The sequence below is a fragment of the Scomber japonicus genome, chromosome 21 (assembly GCF_027409825.1).
Source record: "Scomber japonicus isolate fScoJap1 chromosome 21, fScoJap1.pri, whole genome shotgun sequence".
NCBI lineage: Eukaryota > Metazoa > Chordata > Actinopteri > Scombriformes > Scombridae > Scomber > Scomber japonicus.
The window spans coordinates 7,024,692-7,041,492 of record NC_070598.1 but is presented as its reverse complement, the minus strand read 5'-3'; the positions used below and the strand labels follow the sequence as shown (position 1 = coordinate 7,041,492).

At 38.2% G+C, this 16,801-nt stretch overlaps 1 protein-coding gene across 2 annotated transcripts in view; it reads right to left on the bottom strand.

The window, feature by feature from the left end:
* Positions 1-951: 951 nt before the first annotated feature.
* LOC128382536 (RNA-binding Raly-like protein) overlaps positions 952-16,801 on the bottom strand; it is a 60,635-nt gene continuing 44,785 nt past the window's right edge. For both annotated transcript variants that reach the window (XM_053342529.1, XM_053342528.1), the window contains exons 2-8: positions 16,478-16,553; positions 15,316-15,363; positions 12,210-12,388; positions 7,494-7,610; positions 5,690-5,859; positions 3,564-3,602; positions 952-1,582 (exon numbers count right to left, since the gene is read on the bottom strand). In XM_053342529.1, the coding sequence (XP_053198504.1) occupies positions 3,570-3,602; positions 5,690-5,859; positions 7,494-7,610; positions 12,210-12,388; positions 15,316-15,363; positions 16,478-16,553 (623 nt within the window). In that variant the 3' untranslated portion in view covers positions 952-1,582; positions 3,564-3,569. The remainder of the gene's footprint in view (positions 1,583-3,563; positions 3,603-5,689; positions 5,860-7,493; positions 7,611-12,209; positions 12,389-15,315; positions 15,364-16,477; positions 16,554-16,801) is intronic.

The following is a 16,801-nucleotide window of genomic DNA, read 5'->3' as shown; positions in this document are numbered from 1 at the left end:
TACATTTGGATTCAGCCAAAAGCCGAGTTACTTAAAACAATGACAGAATCGTATTCTCCTTTTACAGTTTTTTGGCTGACAAACACCAGTCAGTCAATTTTAGGTTGGAAACACCACCTCGTATAGCTGTACAGTACTTGCTAACACCTACCTCCTCCTTTAAAACGGCTTTAACGTAAAAATGAAAGGTTGAGAAGAGAAACATGCTTCTGTCATTGGGCAAACTTGACTTGAATAATTAACAGTGCAACATGCTGACATCCAATTGCTTGTGACATAATTCACTTTGCAGCAATTTATTTATAATTAGGTTCATTATAATTGCTCAGCTGAAGCTCAAGTCGCATTTTAAACTTTTGGATGTTAGCATCTCCACGTGGCAGCAGCAACGTACCTGATAAATGTGAACGTCCACTGGCAGAAATCGTGAAAAATAATGTTAGGAAACTGCACCAAAGATCCAGTGTTGGCAAGTTTATTTAATCTGTATGCAGTTTGTATTTCACTTCAGTATTGACTGTCATTAAAGAGGAATAGGACACTTTTTTCCTAACGCCACTTTGAGATTTAGTTTATATTAAGGCAACAAAGGCCATTTTGTCTTATTGGAGTAAGTCACAGATCGCACACTCCCCTAATCTAAAAATGTGACGTTTGATTTAAAATAATACAATTTCGACTGTTTCCAGAAGCTTCTCCTCATTCCTTTGCCTACATCAGATGAAATCAATGCAGAATTCACAGGGAGCTAGCAAAGGAGAAGGAGAAAGGGCATTGGCTCCTGAACAGTAGTGGTCCATGTTGGGATGCACAGGCTGAGCAGGGAGTAGAGCACTGAGACATTAGGGCACTGCTCCCTGGCAGGAGGCCTGTGCCAGTGTTGGCTCACAAACACAGGAAGCCCTTTCTGCTTCTGAAACTTGGCAGGAGTTGGAATATACGATGGAACAGCCCCACAGGGCATTTGTGTGATAAATGGATAAAGCTGGATAAAGTTATCCTCACAGCTATTGGCTTAGTTAAATCCGAAACCAGACGGAAACCATGTTTCACTCATTATCTGAATGTTGTACTGCGTTTGAAGATTGTTCTGATGGTTGTTTATTTTGAGCAAAAACAGAAATTCAGTGGAAAACAGTTTGTGAAATTACAGTGCAAACACATTTCATAAAAGCAGTAACAATTGATCAACAAAGTCATATTCCCTTCATTCAATGGAATTCAATATATAAATCAGAAAAAAAACCTTCATTTCCTTCACTTGTCGTTTATTTTTTCTGCCTCTCTCAGGAACAGGATTAGCGCATTATACTGTCAGACTCTTGCAATGAAATATAAGTTCCACAAAATATCCATGAGGTAAAGTCAATGCATTAAAATGGGTGTTGAATACATTTTCTTTAGAGAGCACATCGCATTCGGCTTGTGCTGCACAGTTGGGCATCTAAATGTGAGTCAGCATCTCTTGAACACAACTTACAGTCCAGAATGGGTGTCTTGATCCCCTCAGAGATCATTTTCTGTCTCTTGAAGGTGATGATGAATTCTAATACCACGGACTGGGGGTGTCTGCTTCCTCACCCTGGCGAGATAAAGGAGAGAGCTGATGAAAAAACACATTATAGGACTGTGTCTCCTCCTTAAAACACGATGGCTATTTATAATGCTGTAAATCTGATGAGGATTAAGCAGAGTTTAAAGCTTGTCCATTTTGAATGGCCTCAGAAATATCTTGGGAAAAGCAGAAATATTTTGCTGGTAGCCTGAACTGCCTCTCTAATCCTTTTGGACATGACTTATTGAGGTTCTTGCCACTCTGATTTTCTATCCTTGGTAGGCCTGCAAGCAAAACATTCATATATTCTCCACGACCTTGAGTGGGATTTTCAGGTTTTTAAATGTATGTGCTCTGAGGAGGTTTTGTGAAATGGCCACTACCAGAATTTTAAAAGGGCAGACATATGGAAAGGAAATGGAAAGCTGAAGTGAAAATTGTGTGTGTGGTTTTTTTTTAATATGCTGGGAGAACTGGGACACCAAACGCCTCAGCAGGGAGATAAAGATGAAGGGAGAAAAAGGTGTGGTGTTAGCAGAGAAAATGTATTCATGAACATAAATAAACTTTACAGCAGTATTCAGAAGTGGAAACTCGTGCCAAAAAATATTAATAAACATTTTCCCATAACAAAAGCTAATTAACAATAGGCTTAATTCTTGAAAAGAAAAACAATGACAGCAGGTATAATCTTTTTATAGGTAGGCTTTCTAGATTTGTAGAAAGGGAAAAAAGTTGTAGATTTATTATTCATATACAATATTTCTGAAAATTGTCTTTAAAACATCTTGCCCAAACAATGTAAAACATGAAGATCAACATACATTTTGAGAACATTTATAAAATCTTAAACTAAACACTGGGAAGGGTTGTGAATGTGGATGTAATGCTAACACTTCTTTCAGTTGGTTATCTTTTGTGTTCATAGGCTACTGGTATAGGCTAAAGGATTTTCATTTATTGTCATTAAAATTGAGTTTTAGCACAGATTAAACAAACGAGATAAGCTAATATGGTTTTCTTTGTGAAGGTTTGGACAGAAGCATGCTAGCTTTTTCCACCTGTTTCCAGTCTTTATGCTAAGCTAAGCTAAGCAGCTGCTTGCTCAAGCGTCATTCAGTAGTTAGCACAAATAGTCTACATGAGCTAATCTAACTCTCGGCAAGAAAGTGAATGACTGTCTATTTTCCTTTAAGACATTTTAGCCTATTTTTGGTCAGTAGTAGTCCCAGTTGTATGTTTTTAATTTTCATGTCCTTCCAACATTGTGAGTCCACAGCTAGTGCAAGGTTAGCGAAATAGTAAAATAGGTTTCTTGTTTTTGTCGACTTATCCGATTTAACACTAACAATAATTAAATGACTACAATGTAAAAGTAATTCTCATTCTTGTCAAAAGATTAAAACAAAAATCAGGTGTCAAAGTTAATATAGTCTTTAATAAACAAAGCCACTTTTTGAGATCTCCTTTTCATTAGCGAAGGAAAAGCAAATTTGAACACAGCTGAACTCAGGGTTACATCAGTAGGGTGCAACTAAAAACCACTGCTTAGTACCCCCCACTGTTGAGCAAGCCAGCGCTGAGCCAACTGATGATGTGGCTGCATCATTACACAGCCCCCGAGAGGCGAGAGGCAGGAAACTCTTTACCTTAGGCCTCGCCATTGGTACCCCCTTCCACACAATTCAATTAGATGAATGTTGTTTATGGGTAGTTCTGGCCCATTGGAATGTCATTATTGCTCCCTCTGTCAAATTCGGCATTAGCTGCCCTTCAGTGAAGCTGGTCTTCCAAATGTCATGGAGGTAATGACTTCGGAAATGATTAACGAATGTTTAGAGATGCTCAAGACACAGTTCAGTGGTTACAGCTTTTAATGAGGACCGGATGTAAGGCCTTTAATGAGGACTGGCTGTAAGAGCCTCCAGGACCTTTAGCAGGATTGTAAGAGCAACCACATAACTGCTGTTATTGACACTTGGATTGAAAAAAAAGAAAATCCTCTTACCTGATCTCAGTTATCAATATCTGATACGTGGTTCTCTATCTGAAAAGGAGAGCAAAGAGGGGGAAGTTAAAATCATGCATACAATAGCCTTTTAAACAGAGCACACAGGTTGTATTTAATCTCCTCTCTAAAGGTCATTGCTGATATACGCCCAACAAGAGCAACCATGCTAACCTAAAGAACAGACTTTGTAGTACATTATCACAATCTGTGATCAGTGTGACCTTCAGGAAACAAATAAATCTTCCACCATGTCTCTGAAAAATAATCTCTTCCATTAGTGAGGACACAGAGCTTTCATCACAGATGCCATACACATGCTCACCTGGCTAATGACTAACAAATATACTGTAATTGAGAAAGCTTGGCACAGGTAAACCCAGATGAAACCAAAGATAATTGCATTTTATTTTATCTCAGTGATATCAAAGCAGAGTGGTTGCATCATTTAATTAATACTTCGGGGGAAATATAATGTATAACTACTATATACTGTAAAAAGGGGCACTGTAGGTGCTTTAAAGCCCCCAGTATGCATATAGCTTTCATTATATATGTATTATTAAGATTAATTAATTAAGTTAAAGGGAAACACATTTGAGCAGAACTGTGTAAAGAAGACAGTAATTAGATCTTTTTTTCGTGTAATTGCTAAATTAACCTTTACTTTTTAATATTCAGAAGACATAATAGTAGAAAAACACACTATTTTCATTAAAGACCTTAGCCTTCATCAGACACCAGGCTGTTTTAAGACTTCTAGTTCAACAGTAGTTCTATATTAAAAAACGCAAAATTAGGTGAACTAATCTACAATGCAGTCTAATGTATAAGACTAATGTAGGTATGATTTAGTCACCTGATTGTACATGTTTAAATACAGTCTTTATAAACTCTTGTTAATTAAGTCAAGTCAGTTTTTATTTATATAAAAATCAGGTGGGCTTTACCATCTTCTATCCTTCCATTCAAATAAAGAAAAACTCCCTGAGGGTTGGCTGCTACTTTTTTCTTGTCTTCTGTTCTGGTAAAGAAAATCTTTACTTTGAGGACTAAGATATGTGATGGGGATTACTGTATCTACCACTCTCTGACATTTTATAGACCAAAGGATTAATCCACTAATCCAGATTAATCAATAAAAAAAGGTGTTAGATGTAGCCCTCATTCCTTAAACTAAGTGTAATATGTGAGTGCAATTGTCTATTTTATGTAGTACAAAGTAGGTGAATTAAACTAGTCAGTACCATGCATAAGGAGACTCCCCAACCATTTTAACTGAATCTTGAATCCACCAATATTATAGTCAAAAATCATTCAAATGAGCAATGCTGAACAGTATGAATCATTTTTACAATGTGACAACACTAGGAATGAAACAATTAGTCGATTAAAAGAAGAAAAAAAAAATCACCTTTAAGACATTTGTCGATTCGAGTCTGATGTGAGAAATGTGTTGCTTTACTCTAGCTCATATTATTTCAAATGGAAAATCAGAGTTTTAGATGGTTGGTTGGACAAAAGAAAAAAAAAAAAGGTGATTTGAGTTACTTATTCACCTTGGGCTTTGGGCATCTTTTTATTTTCTGACTTTTAATACACCAAATAAATATTTCAAACGATCCAAAATAATACCTCAATATTCACCACAGATGCTCAGATGCTCTGTTTGTTGGCTTTTCTATACCAGTGCCATTTCTTCAGTGACCTTGTAAAAGAAAACCTCTTATGTACTATTCTTCATCCTCCACTTCAGCATCAGATATACGCCAACCTATGCAGGTCCGCTCTTAAATGCTGTATGTTCTTTCAGCCGTCTGCTTTAATTACAGGCTGGTGGTATGTGTATGTGTGTATGTGTGTGTGTGAGCAGGCGTCTATGCCTATGTGTGGGCCAGCTGAGAGCCCATGCTTCCACTGTTTGAGCCGGGGTCGACAGGGAGAAACTGTCAGTCCATGCGCCCTCACCATTCACTCATGTGAAGCCCTGCTCTCTAAGATCTATGGTCATGAATAATTCTGGAAAATTAACTTTCAGAAGATGAAGACAGTCTGCCCACTTGAGATTTCCCAAAGTGTCTTGCTCTCTTCCCTCCCTGTCAGACCCTGTCAACCGTTTCTCTTACCAGATGGTGGCTGCCCTCCTCGTCGTAGTCGTCCTCGCCTCCATCGGTCATCTCTCCCGCCTCCACGTCCAGCGCACCCTCGCCGGCCTCCTCCCCAGAGTTTTCTGCCGTCTCTGACACGGACTCCTCATGCAAGGAGTCGCAGTTATCCTCGTACTTTCTCTGAGCCTCTGATTGAGAAAGGAGGGCAGAGGGAAAGAATTTAGTTTTACATCTTCTCAGTAGAGAATTTTACTTGGCAGCGTTTTTCTATTTTCTCAATTTGTGAATAAACCAAGCCAAGAATTGGACCCTTAGCAGTCCCTCAAGGCCATGTTGCACTTTACACTTAGCCGTTTTGTTGTGCGTGTGGTTTAACCTCAACAAACGATCAAGTGACTAAGACTGAAAGTTGTATACCCTGTCTATGCCCACGCCTTCCTATAATACACTTTCATTTTAAGTGATACTGTAGATGAACGGATGATGGCATGGGTGCTGACAGTTGCTGTGTGGGTGGTTGCAGACAAGCTTTTGGCATGGTAACTATTTATGAGATTTAACTGAATGCTGCAATCTCTCATGCAAATTTCAAGTCAGCAAATGACATCTTTGTAAGAGCTCATTATTTTTTGGTTTTTAATTAAAAGTAAATCTTTTTCTCTTTCTCATTCAAGTGAATTGGAGGGTGTATGTCAACTTTTGACTGGTACTGTGTTTGGAAAAAAGGTGGACAAATTGGGGTGGAACTTTACAAAAATCATACTCTAATGTGGACCAAAACAATCGCACCAAGACCCTTTGAGGATTTGGTCTTGGTCCCATCCCAAACAAAATCCTGAGTGGTTTGTTTGTGGTAACGTGATCCAACCCAACTACTAGGCATACTCTTCAAATTTGAGCTAAACTGGGATTTGGTGTACTGGGATGGGGATCAGCTAAATGAACAGTTGTTGGCAGCCGGCTGGCATCCTGTGTTCATATTCTTGCTCCTACCCCAGACACATCTGAATACTTAGTGGATTGAACCACACGTGGCTTTTATTGATGTGTTTAAGAGCACTCCAAATTAAGGGGGAAATGTTCACCAATTCATCCAATTATTTGGCGCAGAGAAAACAAACTATAGGTTTAGACTATACTATAATCAGTTTGTTGTTTTATTTTAGAGTTTTGATTTGTAGACACCTTAACATCTTGGTCTGAAATGAATACTGCAGCATTTAATTGATTGGCAGGACCCAACATGTGAATCAAAAAAGAAATTTAAACAATTAGAAAATACAAAATGGAAATTTTTTATAGTAATAACTGCTTTTCCACCCGGTCCACCACTGGCTCTTGTGAATTTTGACTTGTTAAATACATTCACTATCACCTTATGATCAAACTATCTTGGATTTTTCATTGTTTCCTGTATCTGGATTAACTCTTGTTCCCATTTCCAGCATATCATTGGAAATAGATAAGCCTTAGTGTGATTTATTTGGTGTTCAACTGTCATGAAGTTAAAAGAGAAAGCACATGAGTTGGAATAAACCAGTGCGAACATGCATTTTATGTTAAAGTCGACGAATGACCTTCACAGTGAGCTGCACTCACAGACTTGTCCTGTAATGTAGGGCATCTATAAAGACCTCTCATATAAACTGAGTCAGCATGGCGTTGACACCTGTCTGCTGTTATGACAGAGAGCTCTGCTGCTCTTATCTCCCGCAATGTCACTAAGACTTATGACCGGTGTGTGCTCTTAATTTCCCTCCCTCAGTGGCCCCTTTTCCTTTTCTTTCCCCGGCTCGCTCAGATTCTGCTGTCAGTTCCTCACCAGACTCGGCTCTCTGCTGCTTCTCAATCTTCTCCAGACGTCCCAGCAAAGAGTCAATCTTCATCTTGATCTGAGTGAGCTCCCGTTTAATGGTCTGAAGCTGGTCCGTCTTCACTGCTGTGGCAAAAAAAAAGACAAACACACATCTTCACTTACTGCGACTTTAAGATGGGCTTCGTTTCTCCTAATTCTAAATTTGTACACTCATTTTAATGATGGCATTTAATGTGGTTTATCACAGACTGCATGCTGTCATCTCTTAATACTCTTAGTTTTGGCATATCATAACTCTGAGTCACTCTTTCTTAAAGGGAAGAACATCTTATTCTGGCCAACTGTAAAGTTAGCCATTTGAAATTGGGGACCTGCTGCTTTCAATTTGAAGATTACTGCATGGCTTACGTCCACCATGCTGTGCAGTGCTGCTCAAGTTTGGCTCGACGGTGCCAATGTGTGAACAAACTACTGTTATCTTTCAGTTGCCAGTAGATGTTTGGCATTGGGTTGTTTACACTGAAGGATGATCTGCCGGGCTGAGTGCATATTGTACATTTCAGGAAATAGTCTTGCGTTATAAAATGAGACAGCATTAACGTTATCGTGATGACGATGCATTTTGGTTTTTATTATTGCTTATCTAGTTGTCCGAGAGTCTGAGGAATTATTTGTAATACTTGTACGTTGCATGGTTTCCTAACATTTTCTTAGAAAGAAAGTGTGATGGAAAAAAACTCCAAAAACTATAATTTTGTGATAAATATTAAAAGGAAAATTGAGACTGTTGGTGCACTTCCATTTTAGTAATTCAAAATAAATGGTAGCTTAGGTCAACAAATCATATGACGAATCTGGGTTTAAATAGATTTTGGTCAATTTTTCCAGGGATTAAGGTTTCGGCAGTGTGGAAATTGTCAACTGCTTATAAACAAGTATCTCATTCTGTGTTTTCCCAATGATTGGTGTTAAATTAGTTATTTTAAAAAAATTAAAATATCAGGAAATTTTGAGACCCATTAAATAAAGCACTGCTGAATTGTTGTGTAACTCGACGATGCAGTGCACTGAAATTACCTCAAACTTCATCTATAGAATATAAACTAGCATTTTATATTAGTCCAGATTTCCTTGGCATCAAAAAAGTTTCATGTTCAAGTTCAAACCAATAACAATTCCTTCACTATTTTAAATTTATGTATCTGTTTTTTTTTTCCATACACCTTGCTAAAGGTTGTTTTTGAAATAAAATATGAATAATACATAGCGTGTATTGTACTGCGATGCAAAATAACATTGGGTCTGTTAATCCAGTCTAGTTTCTGAACACTAAGCTGGAATTTTAAAAAACAACAACAACAAAAACTAACTAATATCAATGCTTTTCGATTGCATTTTTAAATTTCATACACTCTCTGCAACTTTGCCTGATCATTGCCTCACTAACAGCACTGCAAGAGAAAGAAGGGGCACAATTTTCTCTCCCACAGCTTCTGTTTACTGCCTTATGAATAATTGCTCTCCCCCTCTTTGCTTTGCTTTAGGTCTTACGCTATGTGTTCACTCCACAATACATTTATGAAGTTTTTTGGGTAGATGAAGCGTAACTTTATCTTGTCAAAGTCCTGAGTCTTAACCTTGATATGTCATATGCAAATAACATCTGCTGAAAATATATTAATAAAAATAAAAAAGTTCTATCTGATGGACGTCACCATTAATTCAGTCTGGTTCGTCTCACAGCTGCTCAAACGAGGGCGTACTCTTTTAGCAGCTTGAACTGAGCAGATTAAAGAATTTGGACCATAAAGTAATAAGATAATCTTATTCCTTAACCCTCGGCAGCTGAAATGTGCCATCTTTTGAAAGGGAGGGAAAAAAAACAGACAGCACAAGTGGAGAAGAAAACATAAAATTCTCTTTGACACCTATCAGATTCCGTCAAAGCTGGAAAGAGGATGGATGGGATGGGCGCTCGGTAAACAAACCCACCACTTCCTGTAAAGATTCAGCTGGAAAATCAAGAGGCAGTGAGCATGCATGGAGTCAAAACAGTACTTGTAATATGGTTATCTTGTCTGCATTCAGCTCTTTAAGTTAGTTTCTTTCATGTATATTTACACTCACACCACATCTCAATGCAGACCTGCAGTCCTTTCTATGTCTGCACGCTCCTGTGAATGAGCTAAACTGTTGCATAAAACATAAACATCTACAGTTTGAGACGATGTCTGCGCATGATAACGTTTTCAGACATATTAGCTCGCGGTAAACTAGATTTCCCAAAAGGACTTTTTAATCTTTCAGAAGAATTCATGCTGAAAAACAACGGCCAGGTAAGAGCTGATGCATACTCTGCGGTATATTTTCAGTATGTTACTTCCTTAAAAAGGGAGCAGAATGATTCATGTGTGTATGAGAAAGACAGAAAAAAGGGGGGGGGGTATATTGCCACACTGAAGGCCATACACTTAGGGATATGTGTGTGGGAAGCACAAACACTAATCTCATGTTGTTCTGTGAAGCGGCCATCAACTGGAAAGCAAAAGAGCAGCAGAAAATTAACTTTCCTGGAGTCAAAAAAAGAGGGAAAATTGTAGATATAAAAGGATATCTCAGTGGTGGGACTCAGTGAAGTGTCTCTATCTGCCCTTCAGTATGACCTGCTTCTCTCTATCTGCCCCTCAGTATCACCTGCTTCTCTCTATCTGCCCCTCAGTATCACCTGCTTCTATGTGTGCAAATCACAATCCACAAATTCACACGTCTACTCGCGTATATACCCCTGACATATATACACTTACTTCCTGATTCCAACATTATCTGAGCTCGCCCTGGGCAGCTTACTAGTTGTCCTTTGATGATAAGAAAGTGTGGAACAGTCTCTAATTTATCGGCTCCTCCAGGCCTTTTTCCTTTTGTGCTATCAGTCACATAAGCTGCGGAAAGAAAACATACACATCCTAATCCAACACGCCATCTTTAGATAGTTCGGCTTTAAGGGAAAGGGAGAAAAAAAAATGACATTGTTATTTAATAAGCATACGAAAGAGATTTAGGGAATGAGTAATGAATCTAATTTTAGGACTCTTATGATGAACCACAGAACTTTTTATCTTGGGGCTAGTGAGGATCTCTTGAATCACTGGTTTACAAAGATTAAACTGGACAAAGAGTTTTAGGGGCTGGTGATGCTGGTGTAATTCATACTGAAATAAATAGTTCTTGAAAAGTCACCAGCTTGGGCATATGAACTTTAGAGATGCCATGTTTTATTGCTTTTTTTCCTGCAATGCACCAATATACACAAATGTCAGCAATAATGTAAAAATAAACCTGTATCTATATTTTTCATCGACATCCTAACAAATAAGAGCTATTTCCATTAAAAAACTGAGCAATCTCCACTACTTGAGAACACTATTAAATGTGTTTGGACCTGAAAATATCTACTCATGTCCATTCATTAAAGTAGTGCTGCTTTAGTGGATGGCTTCACGTAACATCACATACCTGTAGGAATTTAATTCAATCTCATATTATGTGCAATCAATGAAACTCCTTTCAGCTAACAACTCTAGTTTACATTCTGACACTGAACCTATCGTGTTCCAAACAAACACTATGAAATGCAAAAATTGAGAAGGTTGTATTTAATTTATAAAAAAAAGATTATTTATTTAAAAAGACAGCTGCTTGAATTTGGGGCAAGAAGGAGGTTCGTTACCATATTTGGGATGGTGTCTCACTTAGGCCTATGATTCTAGCTGTGTAAACCATTATAAAGCTGCACGCATCATTAATACATTCATATAAACTATGGGCCAAATGGATGTTCGTGTTAGTGTTAGCTTGCTTGGTGCTTGAAACATTTGGGGTGCTTGTTAAGCCATTCATACAATTCATTTCCATCTATTTCCTTAAATGGGCCAAAAGTCCAAATTGACTGTGAATCAAAATAGATTATGAAAGTCAAAAATGGGGTTTTGATGAGGGAAACACAAATCCATCCATCCATCCATCCTCATGAGCCATGCATTTGATGGCTGTTTCTTTTTTTCCCCTCTCTCTCTCCCCTCAAGTGAATCATTACTCCTACAGCCCAAGTGTTTCAAACTGCCCACCCTGTTGTTTGGACAAGCTAACCTTATTTTGCTGCCCAATCTATCTATGCCAAAGTCAGTACTGATTTTTTATGGTACTGGCAGGGGCAAATTAGTCTCCCAAACATACAGCAGCACTGCTTAGACAGAGGAGAGAATTCATTGACTCAGTCCAAAAAGAGGATAGGAGATGGGCTTTTTCCCCCCTTCTCTATAATACCAACTGAAACTGGGTCCTCCTGACAGACCTTACCAAGCTGCTTGCACTGATAACACTGGCCCAGACAGGCAACAATGAAACAAACACAGTAACCAATTACACATACTACAGATAGAGAACGTTTAGGAAAACACAGCTGACCACAGCTCCACAGAGATGGCCCCAATCTCACATTAATTACATTTAGTACATGATAATGCATCACCAGTTAATCAGAAGACTAAAATGAGATCCAGATGGATCCTGAGATTTGCATTACGCCTTCAGTCTTTTTGAAAAAATGCCATTAGTGTAATTAGCCAGTGTTCCTGTGAAAAATAAAAAAATTAAATAAAAACATAATCTGACTAGTCTACAGAAAACACAAGACAAGAGTAGAAAGCACCTTATTGTACATACGTTTGAGCCCAGAGGAGGATGATGTGGGAGGTCTGGAGGATGAAGAGGAGGAAGAGGAGGTAGTTTTGATGGGGAAGGAGGTCTTCCCACGGCGGGAGGAGGGAGCGAGAACCCTGGAGCGTTTGAGAGGGATCACGGCTCTGGGTGGGGGAGCCACTCGGCCGTGGTAGTCAAAAAGCCTCAAGAGAAGAAAAACCTATAATATTACACTTCACCTCTAATACCTTTTCTATAAGTCAGTGTCTATTATAAGGAAGCCTTCAGCATTCAGAAAATGTCTGTCTAGTGGAGTTGAAAGACTCACCTCTGTCTAAAGCCCATTATCTGTTGCTAGCATTGTATTTCAAAGTAGATTTTCTATGTATGGTTTTACTTTCCGTCTTTCAATCAACACACATAAACAAAAAGGCAGACATTACAATTAAAATCTACCAAGAAGCTCTTTGGGTAGAACTATCCAGACCATTATATGCATGCAAATAATCACTTCACATATCCTCTTAAATGTGAAGAGGATGAAAAGAAGAGGGTGTTAAATGTCAGATGAAGTGCTGTTTGTGACTGCTCTCCATGACAGTAGATGTCTGTCACAGCTCTCAACAAGTTTGACATTTAGAAAATGCCTCCACAAACAGGCACTATGATCACTGCTGGATAAATGAGAGTGACAACAAGTGTTCTTTAATCAGCATGTTTGAGTGGCACGCTTGATTTGTTCCACCACTGACACAAGTTGACTGTCAGAGGGTGACTCTGTGGGGAAGGTTATTGAATTAAATCTAACTGTTTTTTTTAAACAGGAAGAGTCAAAATTTTGAGAGAGAACCTGTTGACCATATGCTAAACCCATCCCCCCAAACAGCTCCTGTCCAATCATAGATTACCATACTATAACTAGGCACACCAGGCTCTGCCAAGCTTTGCATTTCTTAATATATTAAAGTGGCATGTATTGGGCTGTAGTCAGAGAGATTGGATAATGATGTTTTTTCAACTCTTTCCAAACCCCAAATCACAAAAGCAAAAGTGTAACAGATTAATTAAAGTGCGTTCATTAGCTTTGATGTTAGCTTCACTCATTAGCATGGCTGAATAACTAGACTACTAACATTATATATTATTCACCATCAACATTAGTTTAGAGTCACATTGACTGGGAGTATAGAGTAAGATTGACAGCTTTGTGTTGCTCTTTATTAGATTTGGGAACGTTTAAACTACAGCAAACCCAGCCAAAATACCCAAGGTAGTGTAATGTTTGCCTTCCTTTCATTGTAATATTGAAAGTGAAAAACATATTGTATGACAAATATGACAAATATGAACAAGTGTGTAAGCAAAGCCTCCTAAAGGTTATGTCAGAGCAGAATTCTTACATTTTTCTGTATTTTACTTGAGTATATACATGTATTGAACCCTATTGGCTTTATTAGAGATAGTTAGTCCTAATGGAGAGCTGAACTTTCGGAGTTCCGGAACTTTCAGGTTCTGTTCTGGAGGTAAAACATTTGTGGTGTAAAATTTGAGTGATAATTACTAACAGTGAATAATTGTATCTGCTAGGGGGTAAAACTGTACCACCATATTGAATGGTGCCAAGAAAATGAGATACGGTTGTTTTGAAAGAAAGAAGATTGGTTGAAAGTGACTTCACTATGGGGGAGTTGACGCTTTCCCATGGAGGTCAGCAAAATTAGAAGATAAAAAGAACATTTCTGCATAGACATGGTCTGTGCATGTTTTGGTTCTGGGTTCTACTGCTGGCAATAAAACTAACTGCTAACTGGGGATTTCTGATTGAAGTTTTTGAGACTCCAACATCTTTTGAACAACGAAGTATTAGAGATTAATTTGATACGACAATAGAATTTAATTTACAGTCTATATTATAAATTAAAAACATTCTAAAGCCAAATGATGCCATAAGTAACACCATCCAGCCCTGGAGCAGAGCCTCTGTCAACAGTATGTGACTTGACTGCTTCATATCTTTAGATAAGGATGGAAGGGAATATTGTTGTTCAGTAGTGGTGTTTTTAGCTACTTTTGATGAACACCATTTCATCATGTCCTAGATGTTTGTGGGCTGTCATGGCTCAACAGAGGAGTAGCGTCCATGCGTGAGGAGCAAACACTTTATGTATTTGTAGAGAGGCAGCGGTTACAACTAGGAAGTGGATCGTTTTTTCAACCTTTAGTTGTGATCTTTGATGTCTACTACCTTCCTACTTCTTTGGAAGAAAGCTTTGGAAGCTTTATGGATAATAACATAACCCAAGTTACGTTGATGTAAGTAGCGTTCTGCCATTTTTTTTCATTGGGGCTGTAGTTTTTTTCTGTGCTCACGAAGCAATCTTTATCTTTATTTAACTTCATTAAAATCATGACAATGTCAACTTCTGATAGCAAATGCTGTAGTGAAATCTTAAACTGTATTAGAATATGTAAAGTAAAAACAGGAAAAAGCTTCAATTTTTCGATAAAGGGAAAACTGAATGAGTGATTACATTTAGTTACAGAAACTAATGGAACACATATTAGCCCAGACATTACGCCATGACAGCTCTCTATATTAGGTGTAACTAGGTCTACTCAATAGAATAATGCCGTTTCCCTGTCATCTATATGGATCATCAACTGGTGAGGTTGCTATTTTGCCTGGGACATGAAGTTTTAAGCTCTCTTTTTCAGCCCAATAATGTGTAAGTAGCTATAAAGTTAGTAGTTAAAACCCCTTTTTACAAGATTGTTGTTTTGTTAAAAGGTCGGGTGTAAAAGGTCTGACTCTTTAATGTCAGACGGCGAACAACGGTAATTAAAAACCTATAAATCATGGAGCTAAAGCTAGTTTAATTAGTTAGCCGTCTACAGCTGTTTGAGTCTTTCAGCAACAGTTCACAGTCTGAAATCAAGAACCCAGAGTACATTTTCAGCTGTAAATCGGCCACTGTTATTATCATTACAAACTGCAAATATGCCTTGAGAGAAAATGGAAAGCTTGACAGGCTTAGTGACAGTAAATACAAGCGGGGCGGGATGTAGAAAACGGTCATTTGTGCCCTACTTAAATCTGAAATCTTTATAATAGTGTGAGAATGATACATACCTGCTGTAGAAATCATCCCTGTAGTACTCGTAATCTAATTCATAACCACTATGAGAGTGAAAGGCAGAGAGACAGGGAAGGGCAGTAGGGCAGAGAGAGGCAGGGAGAAAGAGATAAAAGAAAGCGATGGGTTGTAAGGAGCCATTTTGGATCTGTCAAAACCAAGTAAGCAGATCAAACTCAAGCTGTTTTGACTCGAATGGACACGCTCTAGTTTATTCTTAAAGCTCACCGCAGGTTAAGCAGCAAGCCTAAGCCATACTGGCATGCAAAGACCACAGATTAACAAAGAAAAAAAAAACATTTGCAGAGGGGATGTACAGCCAGAAGAACGAAAGAAAAAACCTTCTTTTAGAACCTGGAGAAATAAATCAGTGTTAAGTAGACACTGAGGATGGTAACTAATTTAGAATTCAGAAAGAAAAATAAAGAGAGGCAAAGAAGGAGCCTTTTTGAAATCTTGCTATTCTTACAGGAATTTTAATTAGGATTAATGTATTACTATTTCAATTTAAAGTGGTGTAGTGTTGGTTTTTGCCTCTCTCGTTCCCGCTCCATAATTACCATATTACACCCTGGCTGTTTTCAGCTGCAGCTATGAAATGCAAATGAGGGTTCATAATAACACAATACACAAACTGATGAATTAATAAAAGAAGACGTGTAATGCAGCAAACTAACAATTCAAAATGGAGTAAATCGGTGGGAATATAAACTTTGCCAATGGACAAACTGTCATAGAAAGGTATCCAGGTGAATCCAAAAAAAACATGTCTGCTCCTGTGTCATGTTCAGACTCCAGTAAACAAGCACTGCTTTGATCCGTTTGTGACCAGGAGATGTGTACGGGACAGAAAATCAGGGTCATGCTTAATGAAGCTTATACAACAGCATCTCCTTTGAGCTTTACAGGCTCCTGCCGAACTAACTCCAGTCAAGGCTGGGATATGTGGATATGTGGAGTGTATTAAAAACTAAATTAGAAATTCAAGGTTCAAAAGAAGAGGAAGACAGAAAAAAAAAAACCTCAACATAATAGGAATCTTCATATTCTAAATGTGACTCCACATTTACATCAGATGGAGCAGCAGCATGTGAAAGATTGGGGTAATGACAAGAGCTGCACCTTTGTATGTGAAGGAAGAGCATGTTCAAATCTTACCTGTAAACAGCTGAGAGCGGCCGTTTGGAGCCAGCTTTAGGCCTGTATGGCTTGGGCTCACCTGCCATGTTTATGTCTGAAAAACACAAACAAATCACTTGTCAGTCATTTTTCCATTTTAGCATATAAGACTGCAATTAACAATTATTCATATTATTAATAATAATACAAAATGTCCATCACAATATGCCATCTTCACAGTGTTTTGTCCGACCAACAGCTCAACACCTTGAGATATTCAGTTCACAGTGATGTAAAATAGAGAAACCTATGCTAGTTTTCGTTGCTTTCTCTCACTTTTCTGTTAAGCTAACCATTGTAGCT